Genomic DNA, 25,157 nt, shown 5'->3' on the forward strand with positions numbered 1-25,157 from the left:
CGTGCAGCTGAATTAGGGGTGCCTTTCTGTCTGTCCTATGTGTATCAGTGGCCAGAACTGCCCTCATCCGTGGCCTTGCCAGCAGCTGGGCGTGCAGCCCAGAGAGGGCAGAGGTCGGCTGAAGTTGAGACCAACGGCCTTCTCTAATACCCCAGAGGAGCATGTCCCTGGTGAGCAGACCTTGGGTAGCCCTGGGCTCCAGGCCAGTGGGATTCCAGTAGGGACCAGCTGGCAGGGCTTCTCTAGTGACTGCAGCCAGGGGTTCTCATGTGCAGGAAAGACCAGCTCCTCCTGAGTGAAGGGACTTGTGTCTTCTGGCCACATGGTGAGTGCTGGGCCCACCCCATCAGTGGCACCTAGCAGGTGGACACCTGGGTGCACCCCCAAGGCCCAGCGTGCTCCCCATCTTCCTGCACTGCATTCAGGAGGGTTCTGCCTCATCAGCTGCACCTGATCTGCTCTTAAACCCACAGCTGAGCTTTAATGTGCAGTCATGGAAGCTTTCATTTCTGAAAGAACTTCCTAAGAGTTCTTTTGGCCAGGCGTGGTGGTTCACACCTGAAATCCCAACACTTTGGGAGGCCGAGGCGGGTGGATCACCTGAGGTCAGGAGTTCGAGACCAGCCTAACCAACATGGAGAAACCCTGTCTCTACTAAAAATACAAAATTAGCTGGGCATGGTGGCGCATGTCTGTAATCCCAGCTACTTCGGAGACTGAGGCAGGAGAATCGCTTGAACTTGGGAGGTAGAGGCTGTGGTGAGCTGAGATTATGCCAGCCAGCCTGGGTAACAAGAGCAAAGAAACAAAAAACAAAAGGCCGGGCGCGGTGGCTCACGCCTGTAATCCAGCACTTTGGGAGGCCGAGGCGGGCGGATCACAAGGTCAGGAGATCGAGACCACGGTGAAACCCTGTCTCTACTAAAAATACAAAAAATGAGCTGGGCGCGGTGGCGGGCGCCTGTAGTCCCAGCTACTCGGGAGGCTGAGGCAGGAGAATGGCGTGAACCCGGGAGGCGGAGCTTGCAGTGAGCCGAGATCGTGCCACTGCACTCTAGCCTGGGCGACAGAGCAAGACTCTGTAAACAAACAAAAAAAAAAAAAAAACTGAGTTCCTTTTGCTGCTTTGTAAACCCAGTTTGCTCTTCTTCATCACTTACTTTCCCCTGCAGATATTTCTGAGCTGTCTGTTTTTTTTCTGCCATCAGAGCATGGTTGGTTGATGATGCATGTACGGTTATCTTTCTGCTGGTTCTTGCCCACGGTGCTTCTTTCGTTATGTGGTTCTTTCTGACTGTGTACTGCTTCTGGTCTTTAAAAAGTGATTTTGAGACTTCTTTGAAGTATAGGATGAAGGTATCTTTCTCCAGAGAGAACTTCAGGCACAGGGGCACTGCCAGTGCTGGAGCCCCTTAAAACTGTGCTTGGCTTGTGGGTCCCTGTACCCCGAGTGTGGACCTGGGCAACCGGCTGTGCCACCGCTTCTCAGGAACATCCCCCCACTTTTGTGCAATGTCCCCATGAGCCCTGGGGGTGACTGAGGCTATAGTTCATCTCTCCCTGAGCATTCCTCTTTGGAGTCCCAGCCTAACTTAGGGGAGAGTCTTCTGTTAGGTTCTCCATCCTGCGGGGGTGTCTGGACCTTGTCTTCTGTCTCCTTCAACCCCGGGGGCCACCAGAGCATGAGCCACAGTGTGTTCCGTGGGCAAATGCTCTGAGGCAGGATTGGCCACTGTATTCTGCTGTCCTCTGTGGACCACACTCTCCCAAGTATTGGTCAAATACTGCATGAGCTCATCAACTCCTGGCAATTTTTAAGATGTTTTCTTATTTTATTGAGCATCTTGAGTTGTTTTCACCAAAAGGATTGGCCCTAGTAGCCTGCCCACCCTCGGATGATGGCCCCCTATGGGCGCTTCCAGGGCACCCAGTGAGGGGATCCAACCCACTTCCAGCCCCCTAGTCTGCTTCTCACAGGGACCCCTTGTGACGACACACCCTTTAGCTTCCCATCCTATGCAGAGAGAAGACCATCTCAAATGGCTGCCCATCCCCCACCACCCAGTGCATCTGCAGGTGGTGCTCATTGCTGTCCCAACACCTCAACTGCACAGCCGCCAGCTCCTCACTGGAGCAGATGGTGCCCAGTGGCCATCCCTGACGCCCGTGCCTGTGGAGGCACATACACTAAACCCTCTTCACCACCCTCCCCACTCATTAGACTTCTTGGAGGAATCTTTTTGGCTGTCTTCAGTATTTGAACAGCTTCTTGGCTGTCCTATGTCCCAGCTATGAGCACTGGCTCTACCCTTGAGCCATGTCACTAAATCATTGCACACGTGCACATTTCAGGAATCTTGAGTGTCACCCTTGGCTGTCCTCGGGATCTAATCTCCGTTCTCCACTCGTTTGCACTATGGAAAACTGCCTGCTCTGGGCCCCAGAGGTCCTTGGGTGGGGAAGAGGTGTGCGCTAAGTGTGCAGTCACCCAGTGTGTCCACGGCACGTGTCCATGCCAGCTGCTGTGGGTGTGTGGGGCCCTCGCGTCCTGTGGGATGGCGAGTGTGTGTGCTGAGTGGGGCCTGTAGGCCCTGCATCCCAGGTGAGTGGGCCATGCTGTCCTCCCTGGCAGGATGGGGGCGGAGGCAGGGCTGCCTCCATTGGTAGCATGTGGGATGGGGTTGGTGCTGTTGTAGGGGAGGAGATGTGCATGTGGAGGACGGTCTTAAAGGAAAAATGTATACAGTGGTCCGTTTCCAAGACAAAGTGCCTTGAACTGGCTTAGGTCAGCAAACTACAGAAGAAACAGGATGATATACTAGGCCCCTGCTTGGATAGCTAATGTGTGCTTGTCAGCCTCCTCTTTCCCCCCACTTAGTTGCCTTCACCCGAACCAAAGAAGTTTAGTCTAAGATGAAAGTTTACTGGCCTGCAAAATAGCTCGTTTTGTCTGTTCTTATCAGCCTGCCTGCTACTTAGGTCGTAAGTTAAATACTTAAAAAGTCTCTGAGCTGACTAGGACTGCAATGCATCGTGGCCTGCAGCAAAATACAGCAAGACAACCTCCAAAAAACACCTGAAGCCCCGATCCAACAATTAATAGGCGACGTCGAGGAAAAATTGTGACCCCATAGTACTCGGCCTATAGGATCTAGGGGAGGGACCTGCGCACTAGGGGATAAATTGCTTGTTGAAACTGTGCTGGGTGTGCCTGTCTGTCTGACACCTGATTTTGCAAGACTGTCGTTAAAAGTCTTACTTTTTCTGTTCTCTGGGTCTCTGAGTTCATTCTTTAAGTTTGGATGGGTAAGTTTGTTTTTCACAGTGTGGCTCCTGCCCTCACTGCTGCTGCCCCCTTTGGGCCCCCCAGTCCCCCAGCTCGGTGTGTCCAAGCCTTCAGAGTACCGTGGTGCTGATGAGATACTTCTGTTCAGGGCTGGTGTTGCAGGTGGTGGAGAGACAGTCTGGCCAGTGCTGATGAGTGTATGAGTTTGGGAGGTGTTTGCATGGCGCTGGCCAGGAATGTGGTGTCCAGTTCCCCCACACCCAGCAAGCGGTACAGGCACCACAGAGGTGGTTCTGTTCTGGCCTGTTGCAGGTTTGGAGGGCTGCTCTGAGTATCTGGCATCCACTCAACTCGGTGTTTTCCTTTTCCCGCAGACCTCTCGACCTGTGTGAGCAGAGCCACCCTGCGCCACCATGTGCATCATCTTCTTTAAGTTTGATCCTCGCCCTGTTTCCAAAAATGCATACAGGTAACCCCCTCGCTCTGCATCTGCTGCACCCTGCAGGGTCCTGGGTGCCCAGCCAGTTCTCATGCCACCCGAGCTGCTGTGTGCAGGAAGGTGTATGGGCCAGGCCGGGGCTGCACAGGCCTGGCACTGCCCTTCAGGACAGGGTCACTCAGTGTGGGATGCTGTCAGAATGCCTCTCGGGGAGGGGACTCCAGTCGATATACAAAGACATGAAGACTCAGCCATAGAAGGCAGCCATAGGTAGGACAGAGGAGTGACATGGGTCCAGGCGGGCTGCAGTTCTATGGGCTTTGAGGAGGGTCGGGCGGCAGAACCGGGGCAATGGTGTCAGTGAGTGAGAGCCAGCTTGGGTTGGCTGGTCGCAGCTGCTGGTGAGAAGTCAAAGTGGTGGCCAGGCTAGGGGTCTGTGTGTGGGTTCTGAGCTGAGGAAGAAGGACCTGGGGTAGAGAGGACGCTGAGGACCAGCCAGAGGAGTCAGGAAACCAAGGCCAGAAGCCACCCCTGACCCTGGACTCAGGACGGCCACACCTCCATTCCCTGGGACACCCCAGCATTTATCCCCACGGAGAGTGAGGCAGAGATGTAACCCATGCCCAAAATGAAACTTGTAACCATTCTCTAATGCAACTGCTTGGGAAGCTTTCATCATTTTAAAATCTATACCAGAAATGATTTGAACCATTTCAAGAGGGTCTCAGATTTGAGTCATCACAAAGTTGCATAGACACCATGCTGCTTGACTTCAAGGCTGAGTGAAGTCATTTCAGGCCAAGGAATCGGGAAGGAAGAGTGTCTGGTGTTTTCCTGTTTTGCAGTTGGGTGAGTGGCAGGGCCAGGCTAGGGTCCAAGCAGCAGACAGCATGCTGCAGGGAAGGTAGAAGAAATGTTAAGAAAGAACTGTTGTCTGCCACAGGGACTAGAGTAGCGTTGGGCTGGCTAGTGAGTGAACAGAATTCTAAAGAATGTAGGGGCCGGACGCAGTGGCTCACACCTGTAATCCTGGTGCTTTGGGAGGCCGAGTTGGGTGGATCACAAGGTCAGGAGATTGCGACCATCCTGGCTAGCATGGTGAAACCCCATCTCTACTAAAAAGACAAAAAATTAGCTGGGCGTGGTGGCGGGTGCCTATAGTCCCAGCTACTCAGGAGGCTGAGGCAGGATAATCGCTTGAACCCAAGAGGGAGAGGTTGCAGTGAGCTGAGATTGCACCACTGCACCCCAGCCTAGGTAACAGAGCGAGACTCCGTCTCAAAAAAATAAAAAGAATGTAAGGGCCAGGTGTAGTGGCTCACGCCTGTAATCCCAGTGCTTTGGGAGGCCGAGGTGGGTGGATCACGAGATCAGGAGATTGAGACCATCCAGGCTAACATGGTGAAACCCGTCTCTACTAAAAATACAAAAAATTAGCTGGGCATAGTGGCACGCACCTGTAGTCCCAGCTACTCAGGAGGCTGAGGCAGGAGAACTCAGAAGGGGTGAACCCAGACAGCAGAGGTTGCAGTGAGCCGAGATCACGCCACCGCACTCCAGCCTGGGCGGCAGAGCAAGACTCCATCTTAAAAACAAAAACAACAACAAAAAAAAACGATTAAGGGCTGGGTGCAGTGGTCAGCACTTTGGGAGGCCGAGGTGGGTGAATCAAAAGGTCAGGACATCCAGACCATCCTGGCTAACAGGGTGAAGCCGCATCTCTACTAAAAACACACAAAAAAATTAGCTGGGTGTGGTGGTGGGCGCCTGTAGTCCCTGCTACTCGGGAGGCCGAGGCGGGAGAATGGTGTGAACCTGGGAGGCGGAGCTTACAGTGAGCCCAGATTGCGCCACTGCATTCCAGCCTGGGCAACAAGTAAGTCTCCATCTCAAAAAAAAAAAAAAAAAAAAAAAAAAAGATTAAGGTAAAATTAGGTCATGTGGGTAGGCCCTAATCAATACGATGGGTGACTCAGATACACACAGGGGAAGCTGGTGTGTATACAGAGATAGAAGCAGTTGTCTGTATACCAAGAAGACCCTCAAAAGGAGCCAGCCCTGCTGACGCCTTGATCTTGGATCTCCAGCATCCAATGCTGCAAGACAATAGTGTCTGTTGTTGCAGCCGCCTAGTCTGTGGTGCTTAGTTACGGCAGCCCCAGGAAACTAGCACGCTGAGGAGAGCCGGCCAGCTCTGTATGCGTTTCAGGGCTGCCTCCTGCAGGCTGCCGAAGAGACTCAACCCACCCCAAGTGCTCCCACCTCTGGGAAGAAAGCTTGATGGCCAGTCTGCAGGTGCTGGTCAGTGACACCCGGCCCCCTGGGTGGAGAGGAGGAAGGTTGACATGGGCCCCTCTTGCTTTCACTTAGAACCCGTGTGTTGCTGCCAGGACCCGTCCTGTGGTTTCTGCCATACCAGTTGGCCTTGGGATTTCTCTGGACTGTTTTCCGAAGCCCTAAGCCAAAGGCGAAATGTGCCACCTCTGGGTGACTGAGCAAATGTGTGCTGTGTTTTCCTGACTTGATGGGAGGGTGTGAGACACTTCTGGTGGCTGCTGCTGCTCTGGCTGTGGGGTATCCAGCCAGGAGAAGGGCACGCTGCAGGCTGGGAGCACAGGTGCTTCTACCGAGCCCCTGACAGCACCTCTGCAGCACTTTGGGAGGCTTTGTACAGGTACCCAGCTAGGCTGGGCTGGACTCCTCACCTGTGGACTGGGGTAAAAAGTGGGGTGCTTTAGGCCACTGTTTTTTTTATTATTGTTGTTGTTTTAGAGACAGGATCTTGCTCTGTTGCCCAGGCTGGAGTACAGTGGTGTGATCATAGCTTACTGCAGCCTCAAACTCCCCTGCTCAAGTGATCCTCCCACTTCAGCATGCCTAAGTAACTGGGACTACACCATGCCCGGCTAATTTTTTTTTTTTTGCTAGAGAGAAGGTCTCGCTATGTTGTCCTGGGTGGTCTGGAACTCCTTCTGCCTCAGCCTCCCAAAATGCTGGGATTACAGGCGTGAGCCACCATGCCCAGCCTAGGCCACTGTGTTTGGTAATTTGATACCCATCACAGAAAACCAAGACCCCGCAGCAAGATAACAGTCACTTCATCATGTCACCCTACCTCTTTCGAAACTGCCTGTTTACGGCCAGGCGCAGTGGCTCATGCCTATAATTCCAGCACTTTGGAAGGCCAAGGTAGGTGAATCACTTGAGGTCAGGAGTTTGAGACCAGCCTGGCCAACATGGTGAAACCCCGTCTCTACTAAAAATACAAAGATTAGCCTGGTGTGGTGGCACACACCTGTAATCCCAGCTATTAAGGAGGCTAAGGCAGGAGAATCACTTGAACCTGGGAGGCAGAGGTGGCAGTGAACTGAGATAGCACCACTGCACTCCAGCCTGGGTGACAGAGTGAGACTCCATCTCAAAAACAAACAAACAAACAAACAAACAAACAAAACTGCCTGTTTATAGCCCCATGCGATGCCCCTTGCTGACTTCAGCCTGGAGTGGCTGCAGGACAAGCCGTTACTTCATGGGGCAGCTTCCATGGGGTCACCACTCAGGGTGTGATCACTGGATCTCAGGCCAGAGTACCTCCTATCTATCTGTCACCGAACTGCCTCCCAGACAGTGCACACACTCACCCCCCAGCAGAACACACTCGCCCCCTGAGATGATGCATATACCCCCCGAGACGGTGCACACACTCACCCTGCCTAGCAGCGTGGGTGTCAAGTGATGATGGATAATTAGTGGTTTCAGTTATTGGAACAAAATAAAGCCGGGGTGACTTGCCATCCTCAGGGACCTCACCGTGGTGGGTACATCCCTGTCTCTCTGGACGTGGGGCGCCGATAGGCTTCTATCCATGTGCAGCCCTACCAGTGATGACGGAGAGAGCTACTTCCTCCCCTCTTTGGGGCTTGATCTGGGTACTCGGCATGCTGGCTCATCCCTGAATTATGTATTCAATGAAATCCCTGGCAAACCACCAGCAATTCAGCTAAACAGTGACTGCTGGTACAAAAATAACCTGGCAATTAATGTTCCTGAGTTATTAGGCAAACATATATAATTGCTCTTTGTTTAAAAACAGACAGCTGAACATCTTAGGACAGAAGTCCATGCTCATTCAGCTTTTCTTCTTACTTTTCCACCCTTTATTTTCCCTTTGCAAGAGCATTATGTCAGAATCAGCACCCGAAGCCAACAGCCCCAGCCTGGTTTGGGGTTGGACTGGGATGAGATGTCCCTGGCTCCCCCGACCCCTGTTCACCTGCAGGGCTCTGGGACGTGGAAGCAGAGGAGGAAGGTATTTAAGAGAGAATGCTGAGCAGAACCACATGGAGCTTGACCCCACTCATGGGGTGGAGGAGCTCTCATCCCAGACCCTGGCGCATCCCCACCATAGCACTCAGGGACTGCGGTGTTCTCCCTTCTTCTGCCTGCTGGCCAGGTCACAGCCAGTGGGCACCTTCTACAAGACTGGCCCATCCAGGTCTGGGGCAGGTGCACTTCCTTCTACTGCACTGTCCAGCCCACGGAAGGTGGGCTGTACTGCTATTCTCGCTGCAGAGTTTGGGGGGTACTTCTGCCCAGAAGGGACATGGAGACTTGGTCTAGGTCTGGGTTGAAACATGGCAGTTAAAGGTACAAAGGCTGAGGCTCATATCAGGGACAGAGACCACCTCCCCCTACCCCAGGCAGCACATTCCCAAGACCTGGTACAGCCCTGGGGCCAGCTGGGCATCAGAGCAGGCTGAGTGAGGCACCCTGGAGGTGCTGAGGCTTCCGTAGCAGACCCCAAGGGCTCTAGGCATGGCACAGTCCCTGGCAACAATCAAAAGCATTTCCCCAGTTCTGCAGGCAGGAAGCTTCAGGGGCAGATGCTGAGTTGGAGGGCACACATGTGCACACAGGCCTCTAAGGGCATGAGTGGTGGGTGCAAGCACCATTTTCTTTTTTATTTGAAATGGAGTCTCGCTCTGTCACCCAGGCTGGAGTGTAATGGCGCGATCTCAGCCCACTGCAACTTCTGCCTACCGAGTTCAAGCAATTCTGTGCCTCAGCCTCCCAAGCAGTTGGAATTACAGGTGCCCACCACCACGTCCAGCTGATTTTTGTATTTTTAGTAGAGACAGGGTTTCACTATCTTGGCCAGCCTGGTCTTGAACTCCTGACCTCATGATCCACCCTCATTGGCCTCCCAAAATGCTGGTGTTACAGGCGTGAGCCACCGCACCCAGCCATGAGCACCACTTTCACTCCCAATTTTATGAATGTCTGTTATTTCACATTTCATCAGAAGCAAATGTTTTATGAACTTAATGTGCAATGATCAATATGGAAATTATTTTTAAACACTTGTCAGGATCTCACCACTGCAGCTTGGTTTCATACTCACAGTGTGATGGTGGGACAGCCGAGCCCTGCTCCTTAGAGCTGCCTCTCCATGGCACAGGTGTTCAGGGGGTCTTCAGCCATCATTTTTCTTTTTTTTTTTTTTTTTAGAGACAGGGCTTCTCTGTTCCCCAGGTTGGAGTACATTGGTGCAGTCACAGCTCACTGCAGCCTCAAACTCCTGGGCTCAAATGATCCTGCTGCCTTAGCCTCCCAAGTAGTTGGGAATACAGGCATGCACCACCACGCCTGATTAATTTCTTTTTTTTTTTTTTGTAGGTATGGGGTCTTACTTTCTTGCCCAAGCTGGTCTCAAAACTCCTAGGCTCAAGTGATCCTCCCACTTTGGCCTCCCAAACTGCTGGGATTGTAGGTGTCATCCACTGTGCCTAGCCCAGCCATTGCTTCTTAGATCCTCAGGTCTAACAGATATTGCAGGAACTGACCTCTTCCACTCAGTCACTACTATGTCCTTATTTGTTTTCTTCTAGTGTCCAAGCTGGCACTTGAAACTCAGTTTTCTTTCCTCAAGACCAGGGCTATTAAAGTTTAGATGTCTCTCCTAATTGCAAAAGAAATATTTATTTGATTAGGCTGGGTGTGGTGGCCCACATCTGTAATCCCAGATTGGGGAGTTACTTGGGGAGGCCGAGGCGGGTGGATCATTTGAGGTCAAGAGTTCAAGACCAGCTTGGCCAACATGGTGAAATCCCATCTCTACTAAAAGTACAAAAAATTAGCTGGGTGTGGTGGTGGCTGCCTGTAATCCCAGCTACTCAGGAGGCTGAGGTGGGAGAATAGCTTGAACCCGGGAGGCGGGAGTTGCAGTGAGCCGAGATCGCGTCACTGCACTCCAACCTGGTGAGAGAGCGAGACTCCATCTCAAAGAATAAAAATAAATAAAGATAGAAATATTTGGCCGGGTGCGGTGGCTCAAGCCTGTAATCCCAGCACTTTGGGAGGCCGAGACGGGCGGATCACGAAGTCAGGAGATCGAGACCATCCTGGCTAACACGGTGAAACCCCGTCTCTACTAAAAATACAAAAAACTAGCCGGGCGAGGTGGCGGGCGCCTGTAGTCCCAGCTACTCGGGAGGCTGAGGCAGGAGAATGGTGTAAACCCGGGAGGCGGAGCTTGCAGTGAGCTGAGATCCGGCCGCTGCACTCCAGCCTGGGCGACAGAGCAAGACTCCGTCTCAAAAAAAAAGAAGTATTTGTTTGATTCATAATGCAAAAAAACTAGTAAAACAGAGAAGTTCCCATCCACTCCCCACCGACCCCAGAAATTAACTCCAAAAGACACAGAATGGAGCAGCCCTCAGACGCCCACATGCTGTGCCGTTCAATCTGTATCCTTGAGCTCACGCTTCCAGGAGCCCATGGATTTGTTGTGGGTGTTCCCAGGGCTGGGGACAGATGGACAGAAGGAGGGACAGGCCCCAACCCTCCAGCCTGGGCTCCAGGCATGCTTGGTGCCAGCCCTTAAGGGCCTGGCAGACCCGTCTCCCGCCGTTGAGTTTTGTGGATGTGTGTCCCTGCCCAGCATCCTCCTGTTTATGGGCAAGGCTCTGAGTGCAGTCCCAGCTGCAGGCTCCCGAGAGCTCACCTGGAGCCACTGTGCTCCTTCCTCCCATGCAGGTGCGGCAGGACTGCTGGCTTCCTGCCCTCTCTGAGACTGGCCCTTATTGCCACTGAGGCCAGTTTTGTGTTGAAGAGAGAAAAAGACTTGGCTCGCTCGTTTCCATCTGAAGCCGTCAGTGGTGCTTTCCTCTTGCAGGCTCATCTTGGCAGCCAACAGGGACGAATTCTACAGCCGACCCTCCAAGTTAGCTGACTTCTGGGGGAACAACAACGAGATCCTCAGTGGTGAGTCTTCCTGCGTGCTCAGCGGTGGCCGCGCCTTGTTGCTTCCCTAGCCCCTGCGTAGCCGAGTGACCCTAACTGAGTGGTGCTGCTTCCTAGTGTGATGGCAGGGTGTAGAGGTGGAACCGATGGGGCTCGTGGTCGGGGCCAGCCCCAGCACTGGGCATTGCCAGAGCTGCCCACCCAGCACTGTCTGCGCTGCTTCTCGTGCCATGCGTCTGCACGGGAGCCCCATTACGTGAAAGGATCAGTTGATTTTATTTGGATCCTCCTTTTTGCTGAGGGCATGTGGGTGGATTTGTGTGATGTACAGATGCACACTCGGTCACGTTGTGAAGCGACCCAGTCATGTGAGTGTGTGCATGCATGTGTATGCGTGCGTGTGCGTGCCTGTGTTTGTGTTTGTGCATGAGCACACTTGCTTCAGGGATGGCGGGGCTGAATTTGGGGAGCCGCTGGTGCTGAAGCCCTGTCACGTGCACCATGCCTGTGTTGCATGAGGTGTATTCATAGGGCAGAAGTAGGGGTGAGAACCAGGTCCTCCCCTCCAAAGATACCAGCCTTGTTGAAGTCCTGTTGGACAGGAAGCAGTTCCTGCCCATGGGGTGGTGGGAGTCTACATGGAAGATGTGCAGAGATGGCTGGTGAGGCCACAGGTTACTCTGCCTGTGTACCAGGCGCCAAGTGGGCCCGAGTCATCCTGGCATGCTCCAGGGTGCCCACTCAGGCCAGATGTGTGACCTCGTGGGCCCATGGAGGCTGTGTGTACCCTGTGCTGCCTCCCAGGCTGGGAGGGCAGGTGTTGGGATTACAGGTGTGAGCCCAACACTTTGGGAGGCAGGGAGGCTGAGGCAAGAGGATTACTTGAGCCCAGGAGTGCAAGACCAGTCTGGGCAACATGGCAAAACCCTGTCTCTACAAAAAAAATACAAAAATTAGCCAGGCATGGTGGCGTATGCCTATGGCCCCAGCTACTCAGGAGGCTGAGGCTAGAGAATTGCTTGAGCCCAGAAAGCAGAGGTTTCGGTGAGCTGAGATTGTGCCACTGTACACCAGCATGGGTGACAGAGCAAGACCCTGTCTCATTCAATCAATCAATCAAATAAAAGCTCAGCTTGGCCGGGCGCGGTGGCTCAAGCCTGTAATCCCAGCACTTTGGGAGGCTGAGACGGGCGGATCACGAGGTTAGGAGATCGAGACCATCCTGGCTAACGTGGTGAAACCCCGTCTCTACTAAAAAATACAAAAAACTAGCCGGGTGAGGTGGCGGGCGCCTGTATTCCCAGCTACTCGAGAGGCTGAGGCAGGAGAATGGCATAAACCCGGGAGGCAGAGCTTGCAGTGAGCTGAGATCCGGCCGCAGCACTCCAGCCCGGGCAACAGAGCGAGACTCCGTCTCAAAACAAACAAACAAACAAACAAACAAACAAACAAAAAGCTCAGCTGTGGGGTTTTGTGAGGACTCCTATGTAGGCCTGTGGCCTGGCAGTAGTATGAGAATGCTGCTGAGGCTGAGTGGTCCTGGCACCGTGTGGGAGGGGGACGGGTGCACGGAGACTGAGGCAGGGCGGTCCTAGGCCTGCTGGTATAGGAGGATGCAGTGGGTGCAGGGCTGGTCAGGACAGGTGGGTAAAGGCACAGAACTGATGTCCTTGAAAAGTGGAAGGTTTTTGTAGATGAAGACGTGGCGGCTCAGAGGGTTTCCCTCCTCTGGCTCCTTGACTATTGTGCCCTCCTGGGCTCCATCCCACCCTGGCACCCAGGTCTGTCAGCTGCCTCTGAACTAGTGCCAACCCCAGGAGCTCCAGTCTTATGGAATTGTTCACCCTGTGGTGTTTTGATGGTGGCAGCTGGTGCACGGATGTACACGGGCTCCTGCCAAGTGTTGGGGTGACCATATCACTAAGGCCCACATCCTCTCACTCTCTGGCATCACCAGATTGTGTGCAAAAGTTTAATCCTAAACTTTTCTCCAGGTGTGGTTCTCCAGGTGTGGTCCTTGGGCCTGTAGTGCCAGCTTTACTTGAGAACTTGTTGGAAATGAAATCACCCTGGTGCAATGGCTCACACCTGTAATCTCAGCACTTTGGGAGTCCAAGGCAGGAGGATCCCTTGAGGCCAGGAGCTTGAGACCAGCCTGGGCAACATAGTGAGTCCCTGTCTCTACAACAACAACAAAAAGTTAGCCAGATGTGGTGGCACATGTCTGTTGTCCCAGTTACTCGGGAGGCTGAAGTGGGACGATCACCTGAGCCTGGGAGGTAGAAGGTGCAGTGAACCGAGATTGAGCCACCACAGTCCAGCCTAGGCAAGAGAGTAAGACCCTGTCTCAAAAAAAAAAAAAAAAAAAGAAAGAAAAGAAAAAGAAAAAAAGAAATGCAAATCAAAATCATTAAATTCATAAAATTTTGGCCATTACTTCTTTTTTGTTTTTTGTTTTTTTGGTTTTTTTTTTTTTTTTTTTTTTTGAGATGCAGTCTCGCTGTGTCGCCAGGGCTGGAGTGCAATGGTACCATCTCAGCTCACCACAACCTCTGCCTCCCGGGTTCAAGCTATTCTCCTGCTTCAGCCTCCCGAGTAGCTGGGACTACAGGCATGCGCCACCACGTCAGGCTAATTTTGTACTTTTAGTAGAGATGGGGTTTCTCCATCTTGGTCAGGTTGGACTCAAACTCCCAACCTCAGGTGATCCGCCTGCGTCGGCCTCCCAAAGTGCTGGGATTAGAGGCATGAGCCACTGTGCCCGGCGGCCATTACTTCTTCAAGTAGTTTTTCTGTCCTCTCTCTAACTCTCTCATTCCCTCCAGTTACATACATATATTAGTTCACTTGCCTTTGTCCCACACCTCTGTGATGCCCTCTGTGTACTTTTCTCGGTGCTCCTGGATCTTGCGGTTTTCCAGCCTGGTGTCTGGGAACCAGCCCTACTCCCCGGCCTGTGTGAGCACTGGTGGTTCTTGCCCCAGTGTCATATAGTCTCCTCCCTGAGATGCTGACCAGACATTCTCTGTGCAGCTCCTTCCTCTCTGTACTTTTGTGCCACTGTCTTAGTTCGTTTGTGTTGCTCTAAAGAGAAAAGTTGAATCTGGGTAATTTTTTTTTTTTTTTTGAGATAGAGTCTCACTCTGTGGCCCAGGCTGGAGTGCAGTGGCACAATCCTGTCTCACTGCAGCCTCTAACTCCTGGCCTCAAGTGATCCTCCGATCTCCGCCTCCCGAGTAGCTGGGACTACAAGTGCACACCACCATGCCCAGCTCGTTTTTAAAAATAATTTGTAGCGACAAAGCCTTGCTGTGTTGCACAGGCTAGTCTCAGACTCCTGGCCCAAAGTGATCTTCCTTTTTTGGCCTCCCAAAGTGCTGGGATTACAGGTATAAGCCATGGTGCCCAGCCAAGGCTGGGTAATTTTTCTTTTTTCTTTTTGAAATGGAGTCTTACTCTGTTGCTTAGGCTGGAGTGCAGTGGTGTGATCTTGGCTCACTGCAACCTTTACCTCCCAGATTCAAGTGATTCTCCTGCCTCAGCCTCCTGAGTAGCTGGAATTATAGGCACCCGCCACCACGCCCAGCTAATTTTTGTATTTTTGTATTTTTTTTATTATTATACTTTAAGTTCTAGGGTACATGTGTGCAGCGTGCAGGTTTGATACATAGGTATACATGTGCCATGTTGGTTTGCTGCACCCATCAACTCCTCATTTACACTGGGTATTTCTCCTAACGCTATCCCTCCCCCAGCCCAATTTTTGTATTTTTAGTAGGGATGGGGTTTCACCAGGTTGGCTGGGCCGGTCTCGAACTCCTGACCTCAAGTGATCCACAAGACTGGGTAATTTATAAAGAAAAGAGGTTTATTTGGCCTAGAGTTCTGCAGGGGACCTGAAGCATGGTGTCAGCATCTACTTCTGATGCAGGCCTCAGGAAGTTTCCAATGATGATGGAAGGGGAAGGGGAGGTGGTATGTGCATATCACATGTGGAGAGAGGAAGCCAGAGAGAGCGGGGAGGTGCCACGCTGTTTTAAACAATCAGTTCTCAGAGGAACTAATAGAGCTAGAACTCATCACTGTGAGGACAGCACCATTCATGAAGGATCTGCCATTAGGTAGATCTATCTCCCATTAGGCCCCACCTCCAACATTGGGGATCGGTTTTTTGGGTTTTTTTTTTTTTTTTTTTTTTTTTGGAGACAGTTTTTCACTATTGTTGCCCAGGCTGGAGTTCTATGGTGCTACCTCGGCTCACCGTAACCTCCTCCCGCGTTCAAGCGACTCTCCTGCCTCAGCCTCCCGAGTAGCTGGGATTACAGGCGCCTGCCACCACGCCCAGCTAATTTTTTGTTTTTAGTAGAGACAGGGTTTCACCATGTTGGCCTGGCTGGTCTGGAACTCCTGACATCAGGCAATCCACCTGCCTCAGCCTCCCAAAGTGCTGAGATTAGAGGCGTGAGCCACCTCACCCAGCCCGGGGATCAGATTTTAACATGAGATCTGGGGGACAAACATCCAAACTATGGCAGCCATGAACTCTGGGTGTCTCAGTTTCCCTAAACACTAAAGCCCCTCTTCTCAGCTCAGGGGGTCTGCTGAATTCAGCCTGGTCCCACCACTCCCTGGGCTGGGTCCTGGAGCCTCTCTAATCATGGGCTCACTTTGTTTCCTGTCTCTCATATCCTTTTTTGTAAAACACATCTGATATGGTTTGGCTGTGTCCCCGCCCAAATCTCATCTTGAATTGTAGTTCCCAAAATCCCCACGTGTCCTGGGAGAGACCCAGTGGGAGGTAATTGAATCTTGGGGCAGTTACCCCTATGCCGTTGTTCTTATGGTAGTGAGTGAGTTCTCACGCAATCTGATGGGGTTTTTTGTTTTGTTTTGTTTTTGTTTTTGTTTTTGGGTTTTTTTGAGACAGAGTTTTGCTCTTGTTACCCAGGCTGGAGTGCAATGTTGCGATCTTGGCTCACTGCAACCTCCACCTCCCAGGTTCAAGCAATTCTCCTGACTCAGCCTCCTGAGTAGCTGGAATTACAGCCGCTTGCCACCACGCCCGGCTAATTTTTGTGTTTTTAGTAGAGATGGGGTTTCACCATGTTGGCCAGGCTGGTCTCGAACTCCTGACCTCAGGTGATCTTCCTGCCTCAGCCTTCCAAAGTGCTGGGATTACAGGCATGAGCCACTGCTCCCAGGCAAGATCTGATGGTTTTATAAGGGGCTTTTCCTGCTTTGCTTGGAACTTCTTCCTGCTACCATGTGAAGAAGGACATGTTTGCTTCCCCTTCCACCACGATTGTAAGTTTCCTGAGTCCTCCCCAGCCATGCTGAACTATGAGTCACATCTCTTTCCTTTATAAATTAGCCAGTCTTGGGTATGTCCTTGTAGCAGCGTGAGAGTGGACTAATAAATACACCATTGTTTCATGTGTTTTATTTATATTTTTTGGTTGTTTTATGCAGGAGGGTAAATCTGGTCCTTGTTGCTTAGGCAAATTTGGAAGTTTTGTTCTTGTTTTAATTATTGATTTGTAAGAGTTGTTTATCCATTCTAGATATGAGTCCTTTGTGCCTACTCATTTCGTTAATGATAACTTTTGGTGAGCAGAATTTTTTTTTTTTTTTTTAAGGTAGAGTCTCAGTCTCATTCTGTCGCCAGGCTGGAGTGCAGTGGTGCAATCTCAGCTCACTGCAACCTTCGCCTCCCAGGTTCAAGCGATTCTCCTGCCTCAGCCCCCGGAGTAGCTGGGACCACAGGCGTGCACCACGCCCAGCTAATTTTTGTATTTTTAGTAGAGATGGGATATCACCATGTTGGCCAGTATGGGCTGTATCTCTTGACCTCGTGATCCACCTGCCTCTGCCACCCAAAATGCTGGGATTGCAGGTGTGAGCCACCGCGTCCAACCAGAATATTTTATTTTAACAAAGTACAGTTTATCTTCTCTTTTATGAGTTGTTCTTTTTGTGTCTTATCCAAAATGTCTCTGCCTACCTAGAGGAAAATATATAACAATATTTTCTTCCGTTTGCTAGAAGAAAATTTTTGCTTCTTCCGTTTGCTTCTAGAAAATTTTCTAGAAGCCTAATTTTGGTTTTTATGTTTGGTCTATGATTTATCTCAAGGTTTTGTACCTAATGTGAGGTAGGGGTTGAGATTTACTGCCTCCCACCCCCAAATCTCTCTAGTTGTTCCAGCATCATTTATTAAATGAATTTTCTTTTGCCTAGTTCATTACTATGGCAACTTGGTTGTACATCAGTTGAACATGTATGTGTGGGTCTATTCCTGACTCTGTTGTGTCCCTTTGATCTACATATCTGTCTTGATGTCAACACCACACAGTCTTTGAGTGCTGTTGCTTTTTAGTAAGTCTTGAAATCAGGCCGGGCATGGTGGCTCACACCTGTAATCTCAGCACTTTGGGAGGCCGAGGCAGGCAGATCACCTGAGGTTGGGAGTTCAAGACCAGTCTGACCAACGTGGAGAAACCCCGTCTCTACTAAAAATACAAAATTAGCCAGGTGTGGTGGTCCATGCCTGTAATCCCAGCTACTCGGGAGGCTGAGGCAGGAGAATCACTTGAACCTGGGAGGCGGAGGTTGCAGTGAGCCGAGATCATGCCGTTGCACTCCAGCCTGGGCCACAAGAGCGAAACTCCATCTCAAAAAAAAAATAGAAATCAGAAAGCGTGGGTCTACTTTCTTTTTCGGGACTATTTTGGCCATCCCAGTTCCTTTGCATATGCACAGATATTTTAGTCAGTTTGTTAATTGCTATAAAACAAAAAGCCCCCTGGGATTTTGACTGGGCAGGTGTTGAATCTATGGGTTATTTGGGGAGAAGTGTCACCTTAACAATACTGAGTTGTCTAAGAAGTACCCAGTGAAACAAATAACAACAAGAAACACTATTGACGTTGGGTGCGGTGGCTCACGCCTGTAATCCCAGCACTTTGGGAGGCCGAGGTGGGCAAATCACGAGGTCAGGAGATCGAGACCATCCTGGCTAACACGGTGAAATCCCGTCTCTACTAAAAAAATGCAAACAAATTAGCCAGGTGTGTTGGTGGGCACCTGTAGTCGAAGCTTCTCGGGAGGCTGAGGCAGGAGAATGGCCTGAACCTGGGAGGTGGAGCTTGCAGTGAGCCAAGATCTCGCCACTGCACTCCAGCCTGGACGACACAGCGAGACTCCGTCTCAAAAAACAACAACAAAAAACAAACAAACAAAAAAACCCCACTATTGAATCTTTCAGTCAGTGAATATGCACATCTCTCCTTAAATCAGGTCAGCACAACTTGAGACCCTCAACAGTGCCCTGGAGTTTTCAGTCTTTGTCACCCATTTTTCATTAAATATTTTCGTGGTTTTTTTTTTTTTAAATCACACCAAGGGTTTTAAAATGCTGTTATAAATGGTGTATTTAAATTTTCACTTTCCAGTTCTTGCTAGCATTTACTTATTAGTTCTAATACATTAGTCTTGGTATTCCTTTTGGATTTTCTTTATATATGATCCTGCTGGTTGCAAATACAGTTTTGTTTTGTTTGTTTGTTTTTGAGACAGAGTTTTGCTCTTGTTGCCCAGGCTGGAGTGCAATGGCATGATCTTGGCTCACCGCAACCTCCATCTCCCGGGTTCAAGTGATTCCCCTGCCTCAGCCTCCCGAGTAGCTGGGATTACAGGCATGTACCACCACGCCTGGCTAATTTTGTATTTTTAATAGAAATGGAGTTTCTCCATGTTGATCAGGCTGATCTCGAACTCCCAACCTCAGGTGATCTGCCCACCTTGGCCTCCCAAAGTGCTGGGATTACAGGTGTGAGTCACTGCACAGGGCCACAAATACAGTTTTATTTCTTTATTTTTGATGTTTATATCTTTTCTTTTTCTGTTATAATTGATTATTGTTATAAAAATAACATCTTAGGGCCGGGCACAGTGGCTCATGATTTGGCGGGGGTGAAGGTCCTGGTTGTGTGCTGGGCTCCAAGTGAAGGGCCTGCCCTTTGGGCCTGGTGCATCCTGCTGGGTGAGGACAGCCAGCGTCCCTGCACCCCATTCATGCGATTGGAGCCTAGTGCTGCCCCTCAGCCTTGGAGCTTGGGCTCCTCAGAGCCTGTGCAACTCTCCCGGCTCCAAAGGTTGCAGAGTGAGGGTCAGCCTCCTGGCCCAAGTGAGAGGATGTGTTCTGCAGGGCGTCTGTTGGGATAGGTGTGGTTTGTATCATAGTTGTCCTGCAGGGCAGGGATCTCGCTTGCATGACCCATGAGCCCCAGGGGCCACCTGGCCTTGAAGAGTTCCAGCCACTATTCCATAGCTGGGGCTGCTGGGCCAAGCTGCATGTTGAATGTCCTCGAGGAGCTTGAGGCAGGAGCTGGGCTGAGTATGCGTCTCCCAGGGCTGGGGACCAGCTGGGGGACTGGAATGGGTGGCATCAGTGGTGGTAACACTGTCATCTGCCACAGGGCTGGACATGGAGGAAGGCAAGGAAGGAGGCACATGGCTGGGCATCAGCACACGTGGCAAGCTGGCAGCGCTCACCAACTACCTGCAGCCGCAGCTGGACTGGCAGGCCCGAGGGCGAGGTAAGGCGAGTGGGGTGCGACCAAGGTGAGACAGGGTGGGGTGGGGCGGGCCTAGGTGAGACAAGGTGGGGCCAAGGGACTACAGGACTGGCCAATGTATGGTGGAGCATGGCGGGCCAAGGTAGGAAGTGCCAAGGTGCTTGTGCTCAGGTGTGGGATGGGGCAGGGCTGAGGTACCATGGGGCAAGGCCAGGTTCCAGAGTGGGCGGTGCCATAACGTTGCAGGGCAGAGCCCAGGTAAGGGTGGGGACACGAGGGGGGCAAGCTGGGCCCCGGAGCAGGTGGGGGGCTTCTGCGGGCATATCACCACCACCACTGAGGTGTGCTGCAGGGGTATGTGGCAGAGACAGGAAGAGTGAGGAGGGGCATCCCCATTTCCCACGCCCTGGCCCTCTGGTGTCACAGCCGGGAGCCCACTCCCACCTGACCCACGCAGCACTGTTTACTCCTCTTAGGGAGCACTCTCCACTTGTCCTCATTGCATGTCACTCCTGACTGCTGTGTCACTGTCCCCTGCCTGGAATGTGTGTAGAGTAGATGCCTTCCCCGAGATGACAGCTCTGTGGACACACATTGTCCCCACTGAAAGGTGTTGTTACTTCATGCTGGATTTCCATAGGAAGACATAGTGGGGAAAAATTTTTTTTCATAAAATGAGCAGTTTTCAGTGCTGACCTGAGTGGCAGCCAGGCTAATGAGATGTGGCTGACTCTTGTGGCAGTCATGACAGGCCAGGGCTCCAGTGGGTCCCCTCATCTTCCTGCATCCTCCCCAGGGGGCCCCATATCAGTGTTCCTGGGGGAAGAGCACATCCCTGCAGCTGTGGACACGGCATCTGTCCCCTGCCTACAGGTGAACTTGTCACTCACTTTCTGACCACTGACGTGGACAGCTTGTCCTACCTGAAGAAGGTCTCTATGGAGGGCCATCTGTACAATGGCTTCAACCTCATAGCAGCCGACCTGAGGTGGGTCTGCCAGAGGGGGATGGCGGCTCTGCCCAGCACTGCCTCGGGGGCAGGCCTCAGGCTCATCAGGAAGCCGGGTTCCTCTGGAGGCCGTGGCAGCCTCTCCAGGGACGTTGCTCCTCATGACTTGGCAAACATTCTGAGGAATGAGCCTGTCACAGATGTACCAACTCGGGTATTTGGGAGTGAAGCCCAAGGCTTCCTGTGATGGCATGAGGGCTGCTGGCTCCCTGGAGAAAGCTGAGGCTGTGAAGAACAGTCACATAGAGTGGCCCTGGCTGGGTGTCCTCCCTCCCACGGGCAGGCTGTGCAGAGCAGCCCTCGGCAGCCCTGGCCTGGAGTGGCTGGGATGCTGTGCTCCCAGGGAAGCTCCTGTTGGAGATGAGTCCACGGGAACTGCAGAGGTTTTGTGTGTTTTGCCCTTCCGTGAAGTGAGCATTCCTCCCTCCTGCCCTCCTCCCCCTCCAACGCCCCAGAACTTGGCGAATGCTGGTAGTCTGGGCCTTCCGCCAGGGCAGGCAAACGGGAAGTGGTCGGCACACTGTGGCGGGCCCTGAAGCTGCCTCCTTCCACAAAGGCAGGTCCACAGGCCGCTGTCCTGGCTCCCGAGCCCCAGGCCTGCTGTTCGTTGAGCATCTCTTGTGTGTGGCATGCCCAGCCCTGCCCCACACGGGCCTGTGCACTTGCTATGGAGGCTCAGAGAGTTGCAGTGTCCCCTAGGTGGAGAGCCGAGGGCTGGTGCGGGGCACTTGCTGCCCAGAGCCCTTGTTCCTGCCCATGCCTTTGTGACTCCAAGTGGCAGAGCCCGTGTGCTCCCTGCATGCCCCCATGCTCAGGAACCACTTTCCCCGGTCAGTAGTTCCATGTGGGTCTGACTTAGCCTCAGGAGAATGGATCCGTGGCCGTGATGCCAGCAGAACTCGGCACTCAGCAGCTGTGTGGAGGTGGGGTGCCAGGGGTGCCATGCCCTGAGCAGATGCATGGGCTCCTGTGGTTGGGGGATGGGGTCTTGGGCTCCTCAGAGCCTGTGCAACTCTCCTGGCTCCAAAGGCTGCAGAGTGAGTGTCAGCCTCCTGGACCTAGCCTGAGGATACAGGCAGTGGCAAGGAGAGCGTACCACAGGTCAGGCAAAAGCTGGTGCCAGGGTAGAGGCTGGAGGGTGGGGGACATCAGAGGTCAGCGAGCAGCCCTGCTGGTAGGTACAGATGAGGAAGCCAAGGCCTGGAAAGGAGAGAGGCTTGTCACGGCCCCAGTTATCCCTGGGTGAGGCCTGCCCTCCGCCTGGCCTGTGGTAGTGCTGGCAGTGGCCCCAGCATGGGTGTCCAGTTCTGTAGGTCCTTCCACAGAAAGCCCAGAGGAGCTTTTTGCCTACAAACAGTCTCTGAAGTTATGAACCAACTGTCTTAGGAAAGTTGCCAAAGACCATGGTAAGGAAGAATGGGAATGGAATGTGAGCGTGGATAGGGGGCCCTTGAAGCCTACTAGAGGTGGGGAAGGTGGGTCCCACCTGGTGGGCAGCACTTGGGGAGGAAGACACCACACCTGGCTCTTTCTCTGCATCTGTTCATCTCGAAGGCCCAGGGCTCCATGCCCAGCATCTGGCCTGGGAGGCCATCTCACAGGCCACAAAGAGATCCTCTTCACTTTGCAAAAAAGGCACTTCAAGTTCTAGAAGACTTACTGTGGTATTGAGGATTGGAATATTTTCAGCTGGGGAGCATTTTTAACTATTTTCTTCTTTAAAATTAATTTATTTATTTTGTAGAGATGGGGTCTTGCTATGTTGCCCAGTCTGGTTTCAAACTTCTGGCCTCAAGCAGTCCTCCCTCCTTAGCCTCCAGAGTAGCTGGGACTGTAGGCATGAGCCACTATGCCCAGCTCAACTGTCCCTTAACTATTTTAATTGTACACTTAACACATGAGAGTAGGAAAATGTGGTCTTGTGGCGCTTTTTTTGGAAGCCTCAATCACAATCACCCTGGGGCCGCACTGGGTCCACCTGTCCAGAAACGCTCAGAGATGAGCTGTAGTGGGGGGCCTGATGGAGAGGCTGGTGATGTGGGGATGGGGCTCAGCCCTGCAGTTGTCCCCATGGACAGCCTCTTGTGTGCCCATGCCATGGGGCATTCAGCAAGGCAGGAAGGCCTTTTAGATGCTGTGCCTCCCAGGCTGGTGGACCCCGAGGTGAGCTGGGAACATACCCATGATGCTGGACAAGAGCTGGGGCCTCCATGACCCCGCCTGCAGGTGCCCAAGGGGCTGGGTCCCGCAAGCCCTTGACCTGGCCGCAGTGGGCTACTGTGCACATCGCTAGCCTCCAGAAACAGGGTTGTGAGATCCCCAGGCTCACGGGGGAGTCACGGGGAGGACACCCTATGGTGTCACGGGGAGGACACCCTATGGCTGTAGTCTGACATTCTCTCCCCTTGGTCTGCAGCACAGCAAAGGGAGATGTCATTTGCTACTATGGGAACCGCGGGGAACCTGATCCCATCGTTTTGACGCCAGGTGAGCCTGCCCTGGCAGCCTGATGGGTGGGGGGCTGTTCCTATGCAGAGGTTACCCCTGTGCTTTTTAGAGACCAGGCCCTTGTCATATTACTCTCCTGGGATGACTTTGTGGCCATTTAAGTGCCTTATGGTCTGTAGGGACCTTGCCCTGCACCTGGACACTTCAGAGAGCCCTGGCTCCCTGCTCGCCCCCTCCCCATGGGCCTTTCCTGCTGAGCGAGATGTGCCCCTGTTCTGGGCTTCCCACCGCAGCCCTGTAGCCCAGCTGGCTACCCCCAGCCTCGCTTCCTGTGCCATCCCAGTGTGCCCTGTGCCTGTCCCTTCTCAGACCCTCTGGGACCGTCACCACCTGGGTTCTTGCCTGGTCTGCTCCCTGACGCACATGTACACACTCCACTCCAGTCACCCACAGACGCACGCCTCCTGTACCAGTCCCCAGTCTGATCCCTGGTCCCCATCCTCAGGGCCTCAAGCCCCCCTGCACCAGGTCACACTCCACAGCTGGGTCCTTCCTGCCCTGGCTCTGCACCACTGCCCAGCCTGTGCCTCCTGCTGCATGTCCTTCCTTTCCCCCCTTCTTGGGTGCTGCGATTTCCTGGAAGCTTCCTCTGCCAGTGCCCCAACCTGGACAGAATGTGTCACATTGCCCCCCTTTGCAGCCATGTTCTGGGAGGGAGGTCTGCATCTTGTCCCAGGTCTGGTGCCAGGACAAATCAACACTCCTGGGAAATGGCATTTGCCCTGGGTGCACAAAACTTTAGGGAACGGAGCCCAGGTTCCGGGGCCAACTGGCTTGCTCACTTCCATGCTCGCTGCTCGCAGACACTCCTTGCTGGTGGCATCATGGAACTGTGTGCCTCAGACGCCCGCTTTGGTCCCTCTATTCAAGCTGCTGGCTCACACAGGGTGTTCCGGCACCTGGAGAATGTGTCAGTGCCCTTGGTGCCACCCACACCCCTCTGTGAGGGGGCTCCCTCACACCCCTGGCTCCTCTGAAGCTCCGTGCCCACGTCACACAGACTTCCTTTGGCATTTGGCATAAATCACCAAGTGAGACTGCAGGTCACAGGTGCACACCTTCCCACTAGATACACATGGTAGAACTGAAGCCCCAAGCATTCCTGGAGGGGCCCAAGGTAGATGGTAAGCAGTCCCCAGGACAGCTGAGTGGCCCCACCCCTCCTGCATCTTGGGGGGCTGGTGGTGCTGATGGGCTCATAATGAGTCCTATGGTCCTTGCCTGGCCCACACTGGAGCTAGCTTCCAGCTAGCTTCCATCCACAGATGGGCCCAGCACCCCATTTGCTAGGGTAGTGCCCAGGCCCGAACCCCTGAGCTAGCTGGGATCTCCAGAGGAGGCATCTGCCTGGAAGGTGGCTTCCAGTGTCTCCCACCCATTGACATCATGCATACCAGCTGGTGCCCTCTCCTCCACCTGGGGCTTGTCCTTCCGGCCACCCTCTGTGACCCTGGTCTTCCGCTCCCTACCTTGAATACAACTGTGGGCAGTCCAGCTGAGCTCCCAAGAGCTGGGCAGTGGCACAGACACAGACACTACCAGCGAGGCAGGGATGTGGCCCCAGAAGGTCCTGAGCTTGCAAAGGATTGTTCTGGCTGTCTCAGCCAGCTCTTGCTGTTCCACCTGCCCCAGGACCTCCCTGTCAGTTCAGGGTCCATGGGGTTGGAATGTGTGGCAAGGTGGGTCTGTGGCGGTGGAGTTGGGCCACACTGAGCCTGTGACTGCCCAGGAGAGAACTAGAAACTAAAAGGTGCAAAAGCAGTCAGAGACCCCCTACCACCCCCTCATTCTGAACATTGGCCCAGAGGCCTCTGGGCAGTCGCTGTAACCATCCACATGACACCCACGGTTCTCAGAGGCTGAGACCTCCATGGCCGGAGATGCTTATCTTCTGCTCTGTTGTTATTTTGGGGAACTTATTTCTGTCTACATTCTGCCTCATGCCTGAGCCTGCCCTACCTGGTCCATGTTGCCTTTATTTTTTTGATAACAACTTTATTGAGATATGACTGACTAGCAGCACAGTTACGCATTTGTTTTTTTTTTTTTTTTTTTTTGAGATGGAGTCTTGCTCTGTCACCCAGGCTGGAGTGCAGT

At 52.8% G+C, this 25,157-nt stretch overlaps 1 protein-coding gene across 3 annotated transcripts in view; it reads left to right on the top strand.

Moving 5' to 3' along the window:
• The window catches only part of TANGO2 (transport and golgi organization 2 homolog), a 37,032-nt gene that overhangs the window by 3,789 nt on the left and 8,086 nt on the right, over window positions 1–25,157 (top strand). Inside the window, exons 2-6 of one of the 3 annotated variants that reach the window (XM_023192563.3) lie at window positions 3,661–3,755; window positions 10,900–10,988; window positions 19,445–19,564; window positions 20,417–20,531; window positions 22,969–23,039. In XM_023192563.3, coding sequence (XP_023048331.1) covers window positions 3,700–3,755; window positions 10,900–10,988; window positions 19,445–19,564; window positions 20,417–20,531; window positions 22,969–23,039 — 451 coding nt within the window. In that variant the 5' untranslated portion in view covers window positions 3,661–3,699. Of the gene's footprint in view, window positions 1–3,656; window positions 3,756–3,801; window positions 3,996–10,899; window positions 10,989–19,444; window positions 19,565–20,416; window positions 20,532–22,968; window positions 23,040–25,157 lie in introns of those variants that run through there. The other 2 variants (XM_023192565.1, XM_023192564.1) reach the window with 2 other exon arrangements.

This window comes from Piliocolobus tephrosceles, chromosome 19, assembly GCF_002776525.5.
Source record: "Piliocolobus tephrosceles isolate RC106 chromosome 19, ASM277652v3, whole genome shotgun sequence".
NCBI lineage: Eukaryota > Metazoa > Chordata > Mammalia > Primates > Cercopithecidae > Piliocolobus > Piliocolobus tephrosceles.